The 18,435-nt window shown below is 36.4% G+C and overlaps 1 protein-coding gene across 1 annotated transcript; it reads left to right on the top strand.

Annotated features, from left to right (window-relative positions):
- The first annotated feature begins 297 nt into the window (after positions 1 to 297).
- Positions 298 to 17,702, top strand: TMEM156 (transmembrane protein 156). The gene is made up of 6 exons (XM_050338585.1): positions 298 to 397; positions 4,708 to 4,989; positions 6,537 to 6,716; positions 8,760 to 8,867; positions 11,983 to 12,087; positions 17,605 to 17,702. The coding sequence occupies exons 1-6, from the start codon at positions 298 to 300 to the stop codon at positions 17,700 to 17,702; spliced, it is 873 nt and encodes a 290-aa protein (XP_050194542.1).
- The last annotated feature ends 733 nt before the right edge of the window (positions 17,703 to 18,435 follow it).

Below are 18,435 nucleotides of genomic sequence, written 5' to 3'. Positions count from 1 at the left end.
AGAGTTCTTAAAACAAAACTACCCCAAATGTATAAAATAATTTGAATGCATGGTTTTTCTCTTATTTTCATTGTAATCCATGAATTTTATCTTCAGTATATTCAGTTGAATTATCTTCATCTATGCCAATGTAAGAACAAAATGTGGGTTTCTGCAACTTAACAAGAAGTAAAAAGGAAAGTCATAATAAGAAAAGGAAATGAATAGATGTTATTTTGCATAAAGTCTGCACTAAGTTAAAAGCTAAAACAGGAAGGAAGTTACCACCACTATTCTAGATGGTAGTGCTTCAGTGACATGTGCTTGCTTTTGAGAAGACCAGTAATCTTCAAATTAGTACTAGGAATAATTACCATGTTTATTTTGTGTTTACCTGAATTTTTCAAAATACAAGAAGGTGAGTGATCAGCTTTCATTTATTCTGAAGACTTTTATTTATTCCAAAGCCTGATTTCAATTGAAATGTTGACATGTGCTTTCCTAAAACTGATGGTTAGGATGCTGCACTTGTGGACTTTCCAAAAGATACAGATTCTTTTTATTAGATTTTTAACAAACAGAGGTAATTGTATGTGGCAATTTGAAAGGAGTTTGTCATTCACTTACTCTGCAAAATTTTTGGTAACTATTTCTATGCAACTGTATTTTTACTACCTTCATCATGAAGAGGGTAGTTAAATTGCTTATGTTCTTTTACACCAGGTACCCATGTCTTAAAAAATAACTTTAAAAAGTTCTTATACTTAAATGCCTGTAAACCTTTGTACAGTTACAATCTGATAATGAGATGCTGTCTGTGAAAGAGATAACCAGTGGTAACCTGACAAAAAACAGAGTGCAATAGGTGTAGCAGTAATGCAAATCTTTTACCACAAATGCCAAATACATCCCAAGGGCTGATACTGGACATGGGATGAATGCAAAATACACGTGTGTAAGTTATGCATTGAGTGCTTTCTTAAAAAGCCATAAATAAATTAATATTAAAATAGTTTTCTCCAATCCATTCCTAAGTTTTTTAATAGATAAATGCTATAATAAAAAGCATCCCTTTGACAAATGTTGTGTTTTCTCAGGTATCATGAAATAATTTATTTATGAAACATAATTTTCTGAAAATATTTAGTATCAAAATAGATCCAGATAAGATTACTTATATTTATTCTATTTTCAGTAACCACAAAGAATAAACATGACAATAATTAGAATATTATGTATAGATTTTTATAGTTTATAAATGAACAAACTTGGTAAGCTGTCAGAAGTTTTGAATAGCATAACATTGATAAATCACTGGAAGATATTGGAATAATTAATGTTTTACATCCATGTAGAAGCAATCAAAGTATTTGCTAGAATAGATTATGCAAATAAACAATGACATGACTATTATTAGAAGAAAACATTAACCTTACTGTCAAACACCAAAGACTTTTCCACGCTAATTTTCCTAGATTGCACTTATTGGAGGTGCTTTATGCTGCAATAGTGTGATCACTGCAATTCTGATATCTACATAAAATCTTAATCACAGCATATCTAAAATAAGATTGTGAAGTATATGAGCAGAATAGAATTATATTTGGAGTAGCACATAATTATGTTTGGGAAATAAGAATTATTGCCATACTTTGGATATTTTAAAAACTCTATAACTATATAACAGACTGTGTAACAATGTTTGAATTACATGAGAAAGTAAATATGTTAAATGATTTATTTACAAATTCTAAGGATTTTGAGTCTCTGGTTCACTGGAAACTGGTTTTATTTCAGATTTTGTGACAAACCTAATGTTTAGAGAATTTTTGGTAGATGTTTCAAATTGCTGGTTACTCCATGAGACTTCAGCAGACAGACTTGTTGCAAATCCTTGAGATGCAAAATACAGTCAATGGATCTTCCTCTGTGAGAGGTTCCTAAATTAGTGGTAGAGACTTCCTAAATAATGGATGTTTTATCCCAGGGGAAGTTCCAGCATTTATTTTCATTCTGGAGAGGGAATAAAAATGGAAATTTCTCATTAGACAGAAATTTCAGGGGAAATCAATTTGCAAAAAAGAAGCTTTTAAAAATTTATCAAAAGAACACAGTTCAGCATTACCAGAAGTGAAATGTTTCCTTTACATTTGTAAAGCAACCCACTTGTTTGGTTGCGAGTCATTGAACCTTTGAACTACATTGCTTTAGGGCAGGAGGTTGTCATTTTGGAATCTGGTGCTTTCAGTCCCAGTCCTGTCCCCTGGGTCCAGCTACTTGATGGAGTGTATCTTCTGTAATCTATCCGGTGTGTATTCCCCAGCTTGTGCCATGGGCCTTGTATCTCTACAATATTATGTGACGACTATAGTTTCCACAAGGAAGTGATCTCAATGCAACTGCATATACTGTTCCATTTATTCAAAATCAGATCAAATGAAAAAGAGTCAAACCAACCCTAAGTGAAATATTTGGGATTTTTCTCATTGGGAAGCAAGTTGTTTTTTACAAATTCTGATCTTCCTTGTGAATAATTTCATTTTAATGGAATTGGATTTTCTATGGAAAAACGCCCTGCAAATAGAGGCTTAATCAAAGAATTCGATAATCACAGAACTTCCTAACATTGAGCATGCAGGTTGCAGGTCTTTCAGTATAAAGCAGTTTCCGAAAGGTACTTTGCATGGTTTTGTCTCAGCAATCCTCTTAACTCTTCAGGCTGCCTGCATTGAGATTTCACAAAACCCCTTCCACATTTCTAGTTATGTTTACATTTGGGAGGGTACTTCCCAGTCCTGAGGTAAGGAGCAAGCCTCCTATGGGTATGGCTCTGTGTCTGCCTTATAATCCCCTGGGAAAGTCTAGTCTTGTAGCCGTTCTTACAGGGCTCAACAACATATATCCTTCCTTAGAAAGGCCACAGCTCTGTGATTTGGAAAAAACCCCACCTTTTCCTATACTAGATCATAGTTTGATTGGCTTTCTCAGTAGAGATCTTTCAAGACAATGGTAAGCACTTCCCTAACACAACAGCATTCAAAGTTTTTCTGCTCAGGTAACATGCCTTTTCCACACCTTCAGCATGGCTCTCAGGCAGCTCTGGAGCCTGTTTAGCCGTGTGTGAAGTTCCAAGTGGATTTCACAGTGCTGAATATGGACTGCTGTTACAGCCCTGCCAGCAGATTCCCAAGTCCATATACAGATTTCTTGGTGAAAACTGTATATTAAGGAATTACGATTAGTTGTCCTTGGAAGCTGTAGCAGTGGCTTTAGACTGGTTCCATGGCTTGCCATGAGAGCAGAGTAGGAATTCAATTTCTACTCCTGGATAAGCTCCACAGAGAAGTTCTACACAAAACACCCCCTTCAGCTGGAAGAATTTGACCTCAGAAGGCTGCTCCATGCCAGGTTGTGTGGGTCAGATTGTAAGCATTTCAAGGAAAATATTTTTTCTTATCTCAGGGAAAGATCAAGCCTTACGTTTTGTCTGACATTTTTCTTTTTTTATCAAAATTAACTTTTTCTTACCGGCATAGGACGTGTCTTTTACATTTCAATTTATCATATTTTATAAGGAGTTTATGACTCTGGTAATAGTGTCAGTAAAGTGAAGATAACTGGCTTTGGCATTGGACCTTGGATTTTATTTCTGTATCCTGTCTGAAAACCCTGACTGAACTATTTCTGAGGTCAGCCTGCTGCTCTGTAAGCACAGGTGGCCTGTTGAAGATGTCAGATTGCAGCTGAGCACTGGAGCAATTAAAAGCTATGTTTTGCTCTCTATACATAAGGACTTATGAACATATAATGCCAGTTGCTCATAATGGGAATTCAATGCAAAATTTCCTCTTCATACCCATGCAAGGGTACTAATAGAATTGGAAATATAGCTAGAAAACTATAGGTTAGTGCTGCATCAACTCTGGGAAGTGGTTATTTGTATTCATAAATATACGTTTCATGTTGGGGTCACAGAAGTTTTTTGTTCTTAATTTTTTTTATACTGAAAAAAGAGTTCAAAGTAAACACAAGTAAAAACTTGCATGATAAACTTCTACTTTTATGTGGAAGACAGAATGACACTCATTAATAATTAACTCTGTGGTTTTGCTGTTTGCCAGGACTGCATTAATGTACTCCAGTTACAGTACTTTGATACTGAAATTTGACTGTGAATACCAAACCCCGTGGTCATAATTAAGATTTCTGTTTGTTGACTGAACATAAGTGAATGTGAAGGGTGTGGGTTGAGGGTTCAGCAGCATTTCTGTGTATTTTCACCGTGTGGTTTCAATGTCATTTGGAAAGAAAGTTTTCATTCTGATTATAGCTACTTCAGAACATAATTGTACTGGAGCTTTGCAACTGCACAGTTCCAGGGCTATGTTTCCCTCCAAATGTGTGCTTTCATCTTCTTTTCAAGTGCAATCAAATTGGAGCAGCTTTGAAATAGAAATGTGTCTAGATACCACTGCAAATTCAAGTTACTGTTACATAGAGATTTCTTACAATTCAGGAAATAAAATCCAGCTTTTAGATTCTGGGAAGACTCTGTGCTTGCTTTCTCTTAAAAATGATGCATTCAACGTGCTGTCATAATCCTCAAGAAAAAAAAGTGCACTTCATGGTAAGATGGTTGGAGGATTCATTATATGATGTTTCGATGCCCGTATTTGTCCATGTGTCCTCTATGACTGTCTTGCTAACACAGGACTCTTTCTTTTACAGCTAACACTGTAATTGTGTCATGCACGGATACCTGTTCATCAAATAACACCACTTTTCCCCTTTGCACTTTTAACAATTCTTGCAAAAGATCAATGCAACAAAGAAGAGAAAATCAGACCATTTTGCTGAAGGCCATTGTAAATAATTCTGATTTCCAAAATATTCCATGTATTTGCCAATCCTCCAGGAGGGAACAACAGTCTCATACTAAACACACAGAGTGTGAATCCAAGAGGGATGTGAATGTTGATCATCAAGGATCAGGGTCAGCAGCTAAAAAAAGTAAGTAAGTGAAGAGAAATACTTCATTTTGAAGCAGTTACTTACAAAATAAAAGACATGTTTTTATTTGGTATTTAAAAGGAAATGGTTCTCCATGGTTTTTGCAAATCTATGAACAATGTCTTTGCATGGCTAGAAAATGCAGGTTTTATGCCAGATTCTCAGTGGCATTAGTTCCCAGCTGTAAGTGAAAGATGTCAGTAGCAAATGGTGATTTCTTTCCATTGAGGATCTTGGATAAAACTGGGGTTTGAGGGTGGTGTTATTATCTTCAGGGGGCTTTCTATTGATCTGGAATGCGGGTGCTGTGAGAAGAGTGCCTTATCCAGCAGCCACCTGGAATATTTCTGTTGTAAATTTGACCTCTGCCATCTGACTTTTATGAACACTCTTATAACCCCATTTTTGTTCTTTTAATCCTCCTAAATTTTCTGATATATTTAATTTATTTTTAAGGAGTTGTACTTTCGGATAATTTTTCATGCTGAATTTGCATTTAAATGTCATTGTGGAACTCTACCTGTATATTGCTGGTATCATGAAGATAGGTGTGAGAAATTATCTGAAGAACTAATTCAGTTGGTAACTATTTAGATGGCAACTATATAAGAAATAACAATTCTTGGTTTTGTAGTCTATGATATCCATAACTGTGTAGTATCAGAAATGGCCTTTCATGTTTTATAAAAAGCAGCACTTAATAAGGAATGGCAGAGCAGTACAGAGAAAAATTCATCAACACCCACATCTTTTCAGAGCAGTAGCAGCACATTCTTTCTGTGTCATATACACTTGCAAATACCGGGAAACTTTGGGGGAAGAGGATGCTTCTCTGTTTTGTTTTTCTAACATTGTCAGCAACAGGGGCAACTGGCCAAGTCATGAATATAAAAATACAGTTCTTGTCCAACCACAAAATTTTCTTTTAACAAAATAGCTGTCATAACAAATATGGAATATAAGAAGTTATATGTAGACAAACTCCGTTCTCAGTTATACCTGTACAACTCTTCACACTTTTTATAATATCTCTTACCTGTCTCTTGTTAACGTAGCACAAATCTCACAGCTTGTGTGGTTTGAAGCGAAACAAGGACCTTCTGCAACTGATAGGAGATAGACTGTGTACACTTCAAATCTCTATCATCATGTGGTTTGTACTGGGGTTTTATTTTTTTTCATAGCCTGATTTTTGCCTGTTACCTTTGACAACTGACAGAACCAACCAAAACCTGAAAACCTCTGAAGCTGATAGTAAAGAAAGAAAGGGGCTATAATTCGCAGGGGGGGACGCATTTTGTACAGGCAGTCAATGCTCTTCAGATCTGCTCAGTATCCATTTGTCCTTTTTATAGCCAATAATGTAAAAACCAACTGTATGTTTTTGCAAATGAGACAGAAAACTTAATGTTCTTTTTGAGAGTTTTCTCTTGGTCTACTACTTGTGGTACAACAGTTTTGTTTTAATTTTTAATTGCAAAAGCAAAAGCTTGAAGTGAAAACAGAAGATGTTGTTTCCTTTTATAAATATTTTAATTTCCCTACAGTTTCCAGTAAAGAAGTAGAGCATAATACTTACTACCTGATGATAATACATATCAACAATTCTATAGTCGGAGGAGGAAATGCAGCCGAAGAACACCTAAATCATTCTTGTCTAATGGCAATGATGGAAGACCAAAATGACTGTATAAATATTTCACTGCAACTGAAGTCCTATGTGGAATGTAAGTGACAAAGGTGAATCACAATGGAAATGAAACCAGAAACAATCATCTTGAAAAAGAGAAACAAATCTTGCAAAAAATATCTAGTATGTAGTTCTCTGCTTTCAGCAACCATTTGAAAGTATTTAAATATTTCACAAGAAGAGAATACAATTTTGATCATCCCTTAGTAAAAGACCATCTTTAGTAGACAATTGACAGTTTTGACAGTGATCTAAAGCAGGTTTATCTGTGGCCTTCTTTTTTTTTTTTTCTAGAAGAAATACAGCAAAGTAAATGTCTGTACATTGTCTTTTGCTTAGCAGCAACAGACTCAGAAATTACATGTGTGAAACAACCTGGAATTATGTTTTTCCATTCCTTGATAATGGCATAACCCTGTTGTGTTGGAGGCAAATTTAAAAATCCCTATTAACTTCAGTGGTAGAAGAATCAGGAGACAGGTTTGACTTTTCTTAGTGTTGTACTGCAGTATCCTACAGTACAGCCTCACTGCAGTATGCTTAAAAGATAAATGTTCAACTGAACTAGGCTTAGTTTCCCCAAGGACAGCCTGCAACGTTTATATTTTTGACTGATTACCGGACCATGGTGAGGACTTCCATTCTGTCCATATGCAACACTTGTCATTTGGAAATTGCTGAATTATGACATTAATTTGCTTTTGTATGGCAAATGCATTTTATCCTGTACCTTTCCTGGAAAAAAATACATATTTTGGCGTTGGCTTAACCTATGTTAAATAAGTCCAGGTAAGATCCTAGAGTAAAAAAGGGCAGCTTAGGGCTGATTTTTTAAAAAATAAGTAGGTCTAGCTATGAGAGGAGCATAATTTGTAACTTGCCCTGCTAACTTGTGTCAGTACTATGAGCTAACCACCCTTTACTAATGTTGATTTACCTGGGTAGTAGTTATCTCAAATTAGCAATAAATAGTAACAACACATCTTTTTATTCTCTTTACTTCAAAACAAAGCTAAAGAGGAGCTCAGGGCTTTTACTAAGAAAGGCTGATACAAAAGTCATTACAAGTCACTACAAAATGGAGTAGGGTGCTCTGTTTGAAAGGAGCCTAAGTTACTGTATAAAAGATATTTTTAGTTCTGAATTAGGAAGGATGAGCTGTGCCTCAGAGAGCCATGGGGTTATTGGCATTTACCTCATGAGTTCTCAGTGGAGAAGATACACAAGGGAAGTCAGTGTAGGTTTAATTATACTATTCTAAGTCAAGTGGTTTGGCTACAGTCTGTAATTAATTTTTTTATGAGTCTGAGTAACATATTTGTTTTTTAAAATAGTTATTTGACAATGCTAAGGTATGCATTGAAAAGCTGCCAAAATAGTTTGAAAGGTCTTTCAAACAACCAGAGAGAAAAGTTCCCCACATCCTTTCTTTGTCCTATATAGTCCTGGCTTGTACTTGTTACTGAACTAATTCCCAGTGGAATGTAGGTGCAGTTTTGCAGCAGCTGTTGTCCAAAAGAGCAGACTACCTTTTGCACCCAATCCCATGGGATTCTGCCCCAAAGGCAGCTTTAGTTAAAAGAACTCCCCAGAGAGCTCCTGTAGGAGACATTTCCTCACTTTTTTATAAGAAAATTTCTATAGAATACCTTCTATATAGGGTAGAATCCTGTCTTCTCCCATACATGAAGATAGACCAGGAGGTTGAAAATGCCAGTGCACCAATTCCTTCTGTGCTCCATCCAGATTGAGGACACATGTTCTACCCTTGTTCTACCTTCAAATAAAAGTGTTGATCTTTGAAGCATTTTCTTCCTGGCTGAGTTGAAAAGTTTTCATTCACTTAGCTACCTGTAACTATTTCAGCTGCATGAAGATAAATACAGGTGAAAATTAAGCTAAATTCTAGATAGGAAATTTAATTTCAAAAAACAGAGAAGGCTGAAAGAAGAAGGCATTATCTCTTTTATTTTGTTTTGGTTTTATCTATGGGGATAGACACAATCCAAAACTCTACCAAGACAGAATGTTCTGCTTTTCTCTGCTGCCTAATTTTATCTCTTCTATGTTTTGTGGACAGATCCAATGTGTACAACGAAGATCATTTGGCTCACTATGATTCCAGTAGTTTTTGTGCTTACTATTTCAATTGTCATCTACAAAATAGTCCAGGAAAATAAAAACATCTGTAAGTAAAAAAGTCTGCAATTACAAAACTTATGTTTATTACTGTAGTTCAGCCACTGATATTTTAATTGTCATATGGTAAAAGCTTCTTAAAGAGGGATTGAAGTAGATGGATGATTGACATTATCATCTCTAACCTCTGAATTGTGGATGCAAATTCAACCTTGTTGACGGTGAATGAACTGTGGGGTTTTTGACAGATGCTTGGTGGCCTATGCTCCTCAGTGATATGAACTTCTGGTTTCACATTGATTCCAGTAGATGAAACAATTACAGTTGAACTTTGTGGAAGGTTTGAAGGAGAAATGCCAATGACCAATATAAGTGGATTGAAACACCCTTTTTTTCCTTCCTGAAGATGATTCATCTAGGTCACGGTCAAGAAAAATGGCAGGTTTTATAGGAGGAGATATGCACTCAGCTCTCTGTCCTAAGAACTGACTGTCTAAATTCATTGGTGGTGTAATCCACTACAGGTCAACCAAGCTGTGCCTTCTTAACCCCAGAGCTGAATTAAGCCCACTTTTTTCTCTTTGCTATTATTTCAGCAAAGAAAACATTGCTGTGATTTGTGAACCAGCACTACTGACTATTCCAAGTGATTAGAACTTTGCTCTGAAAGAACTTGCCCCTAGTTCAGAGACTGAAACGATTGTTTCTACATTATGCCTTCACCAGCCAAGACAGGCTTTTCCTATGCAATTCACTTGGGGTCCAGACTGAAACCAGATTTATGGTATTTTTTTCTAGCAATATGCATTGAGGAAAGCAAGAACAAAAGTGTAGGAGTACTCTGAGCTTGAGACTTTTGAGCAAGCAAGATAAAACCCTCTGCAAAAAAAAACAGTGCAGAAAATTAACCATTTTTTAGCTGCTGGTCCTTGTTTTTCTTCCCAAGTCAGAGGGAGGCAGTTACAAGGAGCACACTTCCTTTCATCAGAGTGAAAAGAATATTACTTAACCTGTAACCTGAGAGAATAGTGCTTAGGTGCTTTCACAGCAATATCCTGCAACTTTCTGCCTGCATCAGCCCTGAGTGGGCAGAATGCTTCCAGACAACCAGCATTTAGTTGCTATTATCAGGCTCATGTCCATTCCCCTTGCAGTTCAGTGATGCTGAATGGAGACCCTGGTCACAGAGGTAATAAAAAAATGATAAGCCATATCCGTTTCCCTGATCATCCTGATGTATCCACAGGCAGTTTTGTAATGAAAGAGCAATAGGAATATAGCTTTAATCTTAAGTGAACAGAAGGAAGAAGAGTTCCCACACACAAAACGTTTCTGTGACTTTTTTTCATAATGTAAATACTTTATGCATATATTTTCAATGAATAAGCAAAATGCTTGATTGAAATGTTAAATTTGTGTCCCCCTTCCCCAATTCAAGAAACTCATTACCAGATTATCTTGGTTAAAATACATGATCTTTTACTTATTGTCAGAACCAAATTCTGAGACCTATTTTATGTGTAAAAAACCCCCACAAAGTGTAAATTAGGTCTTTAAAAGTGGGCTATTAAGTGCTCTAATTTAAAGGACTTCTATTTGTAATCTGAAAGCTACTTATAAATGTCACTTCTAGGATTTTCTGTGCTTTGAGTCATAGCATCTTATTTTTAATGAACAGTAAGTACCGATGATTAACGATTTAATACTTTTATCAGTTGTCTATTAAATATGAGTTTTTCAGCATCATCATGGACACAACCAGGGAGGAAAAGATGCCTTTTTGCGGCTTCTAATTACTGATTTGCTTCTAGAATATTTCTGTTAATTGATGAAAAGTGGTTTTATGAGTTAAATTTATAATATATAACATCATAAACAACATCAATATGTTACTGATAAACAGACAAGCAGATAAAGTCAGATTTAAAGGCTATATTCCTGACGTGTATATATTACGATATATAATTTTAATTGAACCTTTAATTGCAAGTCTACATGCTGCTTTTTTTCAGTGGTGCTCAAAGAACACAGCAGAACATTACTATGTTCCTGAAACAGCTGCTATGAATTTTTCCACAATTCATTGTCATAATCATTAGTTGTAATTCAGTTAGCAGTTTTTCTCTTGATTTCTGAGCACCACCAAAAGCTGTTAAGAATTATGGAATTATTCATTTCCTCTTGAGACCTTGCAAGACATTCTGCTAGGCAGACACTGAGACTCTTGGAAACATTAATTTTCATGAATGCATAAAATAAAATATCTGAATAAACGTAGTGGAGGTTACAACTGATCCATGACAAAGGCCCTAGACTAGAAATTAGCTGTTTTGCCTTTTCTCTTCCTCTCTTGTCTCACAAACACTTCCAGAGCTTCCTTTGACATTAACTGTTACAGTGTATGCTTAGGGCTTCAGCATTTTAGATCTCCACTGGCTACTCATAAGAAAATGGTGACCTAAATAATTCTAATTTAATGAAATTCTTGGTGTTCTCAAAGGAAAAAAGATAAAAATAAATTCTGTTACATAGAATTAAAGTGAGCCTGTCACCAGAAGCTGGCTGAGCTTCTGGACTGCAGTCACTGTAGAACAGGGGTAACCGTAAGAGCTGCACAATTGTCTGCAATAAGCCCACCAAGAGCACAATATTTTGAGAGCAGCAAAAGGATGGAAAGACTGAGGAGTTTATGAACTGGGTTCTGAGGAACAGTCAGAGGTGTTCAACCCAGCTCTGTATTTATGAGTGGTGTTGAGCTTGTTCTCAAATTGGGCTTCCCAAGATAAACACCATCCATTTACAAAGAATTTGTCAGCTCTCTAGGATGCCAGTGCATTCCATTCTTGCTATCCCACTGTCAGCACTGTGAGTCCAAACCTGTACTGGAACATGTGCTTTTTTGATATCCTTCCAAAATTTGTTCAAGGTACACAGTATAGAAAAAGGCAAGGAATAATCTGAAAGGGACAAACCTGAATGGACTTTCCAGAAAATGTCATTCAGGAAAATATGAATCATCTGGCCCTTGGTTTTCCTTATCATCTTATTTCAACACCTTCCTGATTTTTTTAATACCTTCCAAGGTGTTCAACAGTTTAAGAATAAAGAGTTTACCAGCTTTCCTTCTAATCTGTGCTTAGACTAACACGTTTTGTTTAAAACAGGTTATAAACATAGAGTAGCAACATCAGTTTCTACTATTCTAAGAAGAAAAGGTTCCAGACATTCAAGAAGAACCATATCTGCTACTAAAATTCATCCTTATCCTGGTAAGTAATATAAAGGTAAAAAATACTTTTAAAACCTCGAGGTCTGAGGAGGTCAAGAAAGATCTTCAAGAAATGCTTCAAGTTTGTTTTAGAGTTACATTGGTCCTACACAGATTTCATCTGGCTTATGTTATGGAAATATTTTTGTATTATGAAGAAATAATTCTGACAATAAATCTGTAAGAAGACTCACATGTATCATATGGGAATGCTTCTCTCAGTCTTCCCAGAGTGTTGCATTAATGACTTTGAGTTTTTTAACTCTTTGAATTTTTGGTCATGTGATGTGCCAGGTTTGAGGCTTGGCAGCTGAGTGCTTTGTGTGTGTATGAAAATTATAAAGAGATGTACACGTGTGTATGTATGCTCTGTGTGTTTGTGACTCTTGACAAAATCTGCTACCAAAGCAGGACTCAAAAAATGGCTCTGCTGGCACTTTGTAGCCTATTTCTAGGACAAAATTCCCACAAAGTACAATTTTTGTTTTTCAGATAGGAAAAAAAATCGTGGTCTTCTGAGAGTGTAGTATGTTTAGCGCAGATAAATTAAATGGCATGGTTAAACTCAAAGTTTTGTTTTTATAAATTATGATTTGATAACAAATCTCCGTGTGAAGGACAATTAGCAGCTATAGCTGTGAGTGTTACTGACATAGCTCAAAGATGCTTTAATAAATTTCATGGATTATGGTTTCATGAAGGGAGCTATATCTTTAAAAAGATTAGCATGAACATATAGAAAAATAGCTATAAATGGCAAACCAACCTCCCTCCAAAAGAAGAAAAATACAAAGCCAGGAAATCAAAAAAATATTTTAAATTTGGCTATGGCTTAAGCACTTTGCTGTTTGTCTTGTTAGTTCTTCAGGAGTAAGAGGAGTTGCCATAATTTCTCTCTACAACTCTGTATTTCATGGCATTTCAATTTTACCTAGAAAAGAGTGAATAGCTCCTTGTCTGTCTGAACTCTCCTGTGAGTACAATTTATGCTCCTTGCTTTTACAGCACTGGCTACCTCTGAGATATATTTATGAGCTCATTATTTTCATCCTGCAGGAAAGGAATTACTTTTCTGACATCTATTGTCTTGACTAGCTTAACTAATACCATACCTGTTTTATCAGCATGTTCACAATGGCATTTTTAGTGTTGTATATCCAAAGGCATTTTTGATGGTGGAGTTTTATGGAAATTCAGATCTAGTTTTACTAGATTTTACTGAAAAGAATAGGAATTCCTTATTGGTCTGTCATTCTCACTTCTATGTGCTTTCGACCCAGAAAAGATGCTTAATTGCATGAATTGCTATAATGGGATTATTTTAATACAAAATTCCTTGATTTCACACACCATAAATTCAGTCAATCCAATCAATTTCACAGTTTATACCAATGTAATTCAAAGTGGAGTCAAAACTATATGAAGAGTTTATTCTTTCCACAGTTGCTAAGCTAAGATTTGCTACCGTGATAATGGGTTATAAATAGCTATAGATGACTTTGTTCACAGCCCTTGATGATATTTTCACTATCATTAGTGCATAGCTTGCAATGTTGAAACAAAGCATTGAACTCCACTGAAGACAATACAGCTACCCTGGAAACACAGTAATGAGCGCTTGAGAGGATGTGACCATATGTCATATAGATGAAAAGATGTATAGGTACTACTAAAAGGTTATTCAAAGTTCAGAAAACTGTAAGGGAAGAAAAAGAAGGAAACCCATATTTTGAGAATCAGAGTCAATTCCTAGGTAGCTGAGGAAATTACTGTCTTAATGTCACTGCGGTTCTACAACAAAGATAATTTACAGCGCAGATGTCTGTTTTGTGAAACTGATAGTGGCTTTATGGCCACGAATTATTGTCATCAAGTCCAGTGGTTAGAGGAAAGGGGAAAATTGTTCTCTAGGGTAGGATTAAAGTTACAAAACTTCCAAATTCATGGTGCTACAAAGGTGTAAGCACATATAGTGAAGACAGGGTGCTTTAAAGCATTTTGGTCGTAAATGTTGACTAAACATTGTCCGTGCTGTTAAGGCAAAAAAGAACACACTAGAGTGTGGGCTGTATAAGCAGGTTTTCTAGACTCAGGATCTGGTCCTGCCATTGTGTTTATGTATAACAGTCCCTTGAATGGTATGAACTGACAGAACAGAGTTGCCCTTAAATGCAGCCACAAGAGAAGGGAAAGACTAGAGGGTGCTTTTTTCTTCAGTGCAAGAAGTAAGTATTTTTTAAGTGGCTAATCAGTACTTCCAGACACAGAGCAATTCCGTATCAATGGGACTTGATAGTAGTAACACATGGAAAATAACCCATAGAAGAAATGTCCCTTCCTTGCTTTGTGTTCACTACAGAGAATCTTAGTGAGATTCCCACATAAGAGACTTTTATTGCAAGAATTTCTTTGAGGAGCTTTCTTAAATTGAAGAGGCAGTAGAAGAGGTTTTAGAACAGCTTAATAAATTAATAATAGCAATCAGAAGGACTAGAAAGTATTCCCCACAGTGTTTTAAAAGAACTCAGATAGAAACTGCTGAATTGTCATTTGCAGCTTACTGCTTAAATCAGCCTCAGTTGCAGATACAGGGAAGGCAGTTATACTTACCCTGCTGTTATTCCTTTTCCTTAGCCCATTTTCCCTATACCACTTCAGTACCTCAACTATGTTCAGTACTACTAACTGATTAAGTACAGCTGTTCTCATATAGCTGTATCTTAAAAAAAAATCAGCCTGGGGACATTGTACAGAATTACTTGTTGGGAGCAGGCCAGTGTGTATGAACTGTTTGCTACATTATTTAAAAAAAAAAAAAAAAGAAAAAACAAAACAAGTTGCACAAAAATCAGGTTGCATTAATTGTGGCATTTAATACCTCAGCTGAATCTGCCCAGTAGGGTCTGGAAGTTTCATTAATATAACTAATGGGTTATACTTAAGGGGGAGTTTATATTACTACAATTCTACCACTACAGATTTGCATTTAGACTTTCTTTTCCCAGAGTAAGAATGGCATTCCTTGTTTATTTTTATCCTATTTGTAAAGTGGCATAAGGTGTGTTGGAATTCTGTGCTAGAATTGATCCATGTGGACAGGGAATCATGTTGTTAATATCATCTTGTTATTCCTGTACAGTCTCTGTGGGCAACCTTAGTTCAAGCATAATGCCTTCTTCTACATTGCTCAAACAGTATATTTTCTTTTTCAGTGATACTCCATTGGTTCATGGAGCCACAGTTTGGTTCATTACATTTTAGGATACAAATACAGGATTCCTTGACTCACACTACTGCCTCACAGTAATGCAAAGTTGATTTTCATAGATGGTAATTTTATAAATCATCCTGAAAGAAGGACATCACGGTATCATGGTCACAACTGGGACTCAGAGAATGAAACCTCAGGGTTTCTAGCCTGCAATTGTTTCCTGGCTGTTCAGACCTTGTGACATTCATAGCATTTGATATAAATGGGCTTGAAAGCTGTAATTTGCACATAAGAAACAAGAAGACAAATTTCCTCTTGGTCATTTGAATTCCTGTATGGTTTTCTCTGCTATCCTATCAAAATAATAGTTCCTCTCCTACATGATTAGAGGAAATAGGGCAAATTCTACCATCTCTCTGATGTGTTGCTACAGCTTCAGGTTAGTTGACAGGTTGTAAATAGAAGCAAATGCTGACTCAGTAGTGTCACTGCTGGAATCCCAGCGAGTTCAGATTCACTCCTTGTATTCTGCAACACATTTTCTTTTTAGCAAAGGGAACAGGTAAGATACATCTTTTACAGCAGCACGTACCTGCAAAGCCAAGAAAGGAGAAATCTGTTTAATCTTGGCCAATGGAAGTATCAGCTACTTGATTCTGATCCCTCTCAGTTCCTGACAGAGCTGAATAGTTGTTTTTTCCTCTGCAACTTAAATGAATAATGCTGGGAAAAGCAAACCTTGTCATAGTATTCAATATTTAACACAAACTTAGGTGTTTCTGTGATACAACATTTCCAGAGAAAAGTGCAAAGTCTTATTACCACTTTGAGACTTCTTTATTCTTCAGATAAAAAGGAGGATAAAATCTATAGGATGCAGGCAATTTTAGGGAGCTATTTGTAGCCCCTGTATGCTTTCCATGGAGCACTGATGCACAAGGGGCCCTTTTTCTGCTCGATTTGCATGCATGCAGACCACTGTTACACACAAGCACCGAAGGGAGTATCAGCCTACATTCACAATCTCTCCAGGTTCATCCTGGAGGTGAAACAAAGTCCATTGTTATTTTTTTTCAGAACTACCCCAGTTTTAATTTGACTTTGCTTTTCATATTCAGTTGGTTAATTGCAAAGATCCAAACTCTACTTTTTAATTGCATTTATAAAGAGAGAAGCCCAAATGATACAGTCAGTGGAGAAGGGAAGTAGGTAAATATAAGTGGCACAGTTTATCCTCTTGTTATCAACTCAGTAGAAACCCATTTGTAAGCTTACAGAAGTAATGGATGGTCAGGGACAGGATGGACCTAGAGTTAAAATATTTTTCTACAGTAGTTCTTTGATAAATGCATTGGATCAACAACTCTGTGTTCATTTGCCTGACAGTGCTGTTTCTCTATGTCCTTATCTGTATCACAGCAAGATGCCAGGATATGTGTTATCAGTGTGCTAAAGGCATCACCACAACCTTTCCTGCTTCTGAGGTGCATGCTGTCACCTTTGTTAAAAACTGAGTGATACGAAGTAGCTCTCCCTGTGTGTATGACAAGTGAGCTGAGGCCACACCATGTGTGCCTGAGTGTCAATCTGTGCTGCCCTTCTGTGAAAATGAATCAGGAAGTTCACACTCTAAGTTTCAGTTGTTTCTGCTTAACTGGCCAAATGTAGGGTTTTGTATTTTGGGGGACTCGTATCAGGATCCGAGGGAATGGCCTGAAGCTGTGTCAGGGAAGGTTTAGGCTGGAGGTTAGAAAAAGGTTCTCCACCTTCCCCAGAGGGTGGGTGGACACTGAAACAGCCTCCCCAGGGAAGACTCTGTCTCAGCCTGACAGAGTTCAAGAAGCATTTGGATGATACTCTCAGGCACATGGTGTAACTCTTGGGGATGATCCTGTGCAGGGCTAAGAGTTGAACTTGATGATCCTTGTGGGTCCTTTCCAACTCAGTACATTTTGGGATTCTGTGAAGTTCAAATTTGCATCCTTTTGGATTTTCACTATTTAGTAAATTTCAGGAGCAATTTATTTGCCTACCTTCAAGCTGCTTCCCAGGAAGACTTAGGATCTGCATGTTGTAGTCCTACTGGTATTAAGAAGTTAAATACAAAACATGGTTAATACTTTCAGGAGTTTCTGACATGTATCTGTGTCTCTGGGCACTGAAATCCCACTGAAAACCTCTCTGGATGCCTCTGTCTTATGTTCAGATATGTCTCAAATATTTTCAAACTTGCATATTCAAGTTCACCACTCTGCAGATGTATTTGCTGTTTAATAATATGATAAAAATTATTTCTACTTTCAATAGTGAAAACTAGAAAACAACAGATTCCACTTACTGCACAGACCACAAAGATACTGCCTGTAATTCTTGAACAAGAGCATTGTCATGTGGATCAACTCTAGATCTAGAAGGTAAGTAAATATCTTACAACTCTGATTACTCTGTTTTACCTCATATTTTTGGAAGTAATAGTAGGCAATATCTGCTCAAAATAAATTGCTACTTTGTCTAACCACGTATATGACATGAAAAACTGCATAATGTGTTTTGTAAGAGGTAGGTGGCAGGAAAAGAGAATCCATTTTCCTTCTGCTACCAAAAGTGATTATAATCAAATGTGTTAGCCCATTAAACCCTGTGTTTCCCTGCAGGTCCTGATGCAAATTCTGACACTTTTTTTCTGGTGTAAAAATTATTGTGTCCTAGACTTCAGTAGTGTGCTGACATTTGTTTCTGACAAAGGCAAAGGAAAAAACCAATTTGCAAATGACCTCTGAAGAAAATCCCATATTTGAAATAAATAGCTTGCCGATGAAATTCCCCAAACAAAAGAAATCAATCACTCTGATATTCTCACACCAGTCAGAAAGAATGCCAAGAAGATGGTTTCCACTCAGAACTAAAATTAGACTCCCACTTCTAACTTTCTCCAGGCCTTATGCTCCTGTAATTGTTTCAAGAAGTCCAGATGTAAGGAAACAAGTCTGGAAAGAAATGTGCACTAAGAGGTATCTCCTCCTGAAAATACTTGTAATGTCTAGAAACAGAACAGATGCTTCTTGAATAAATAATACAGACTAATACTTCAGTTGTACAGACAAGGTTATGGCTACTTGAACAGATGATATTATTGTG

Source organism: Myiozetetes cayanensis, unplaced genomic scaffold (assembly GCF_022539395.1).
Source record: "Myiozetetes cayanensis isolate MyiCay16 unplaced genomic scaffold, myiCay2020 scf7, whole genome shotgun sequence".
Classification (NCBI taxonomy): Eukaryota; Metazoa; Chordata; class Aves; order Passeriformes; family Tyrannidae; genus Myiozetetes; species Myiozetetes cayanensis.
Note: the sequence above shows the minus strand (reverse complement) of the source record. Positions and strands in the feature narration are given on the sequence as shown.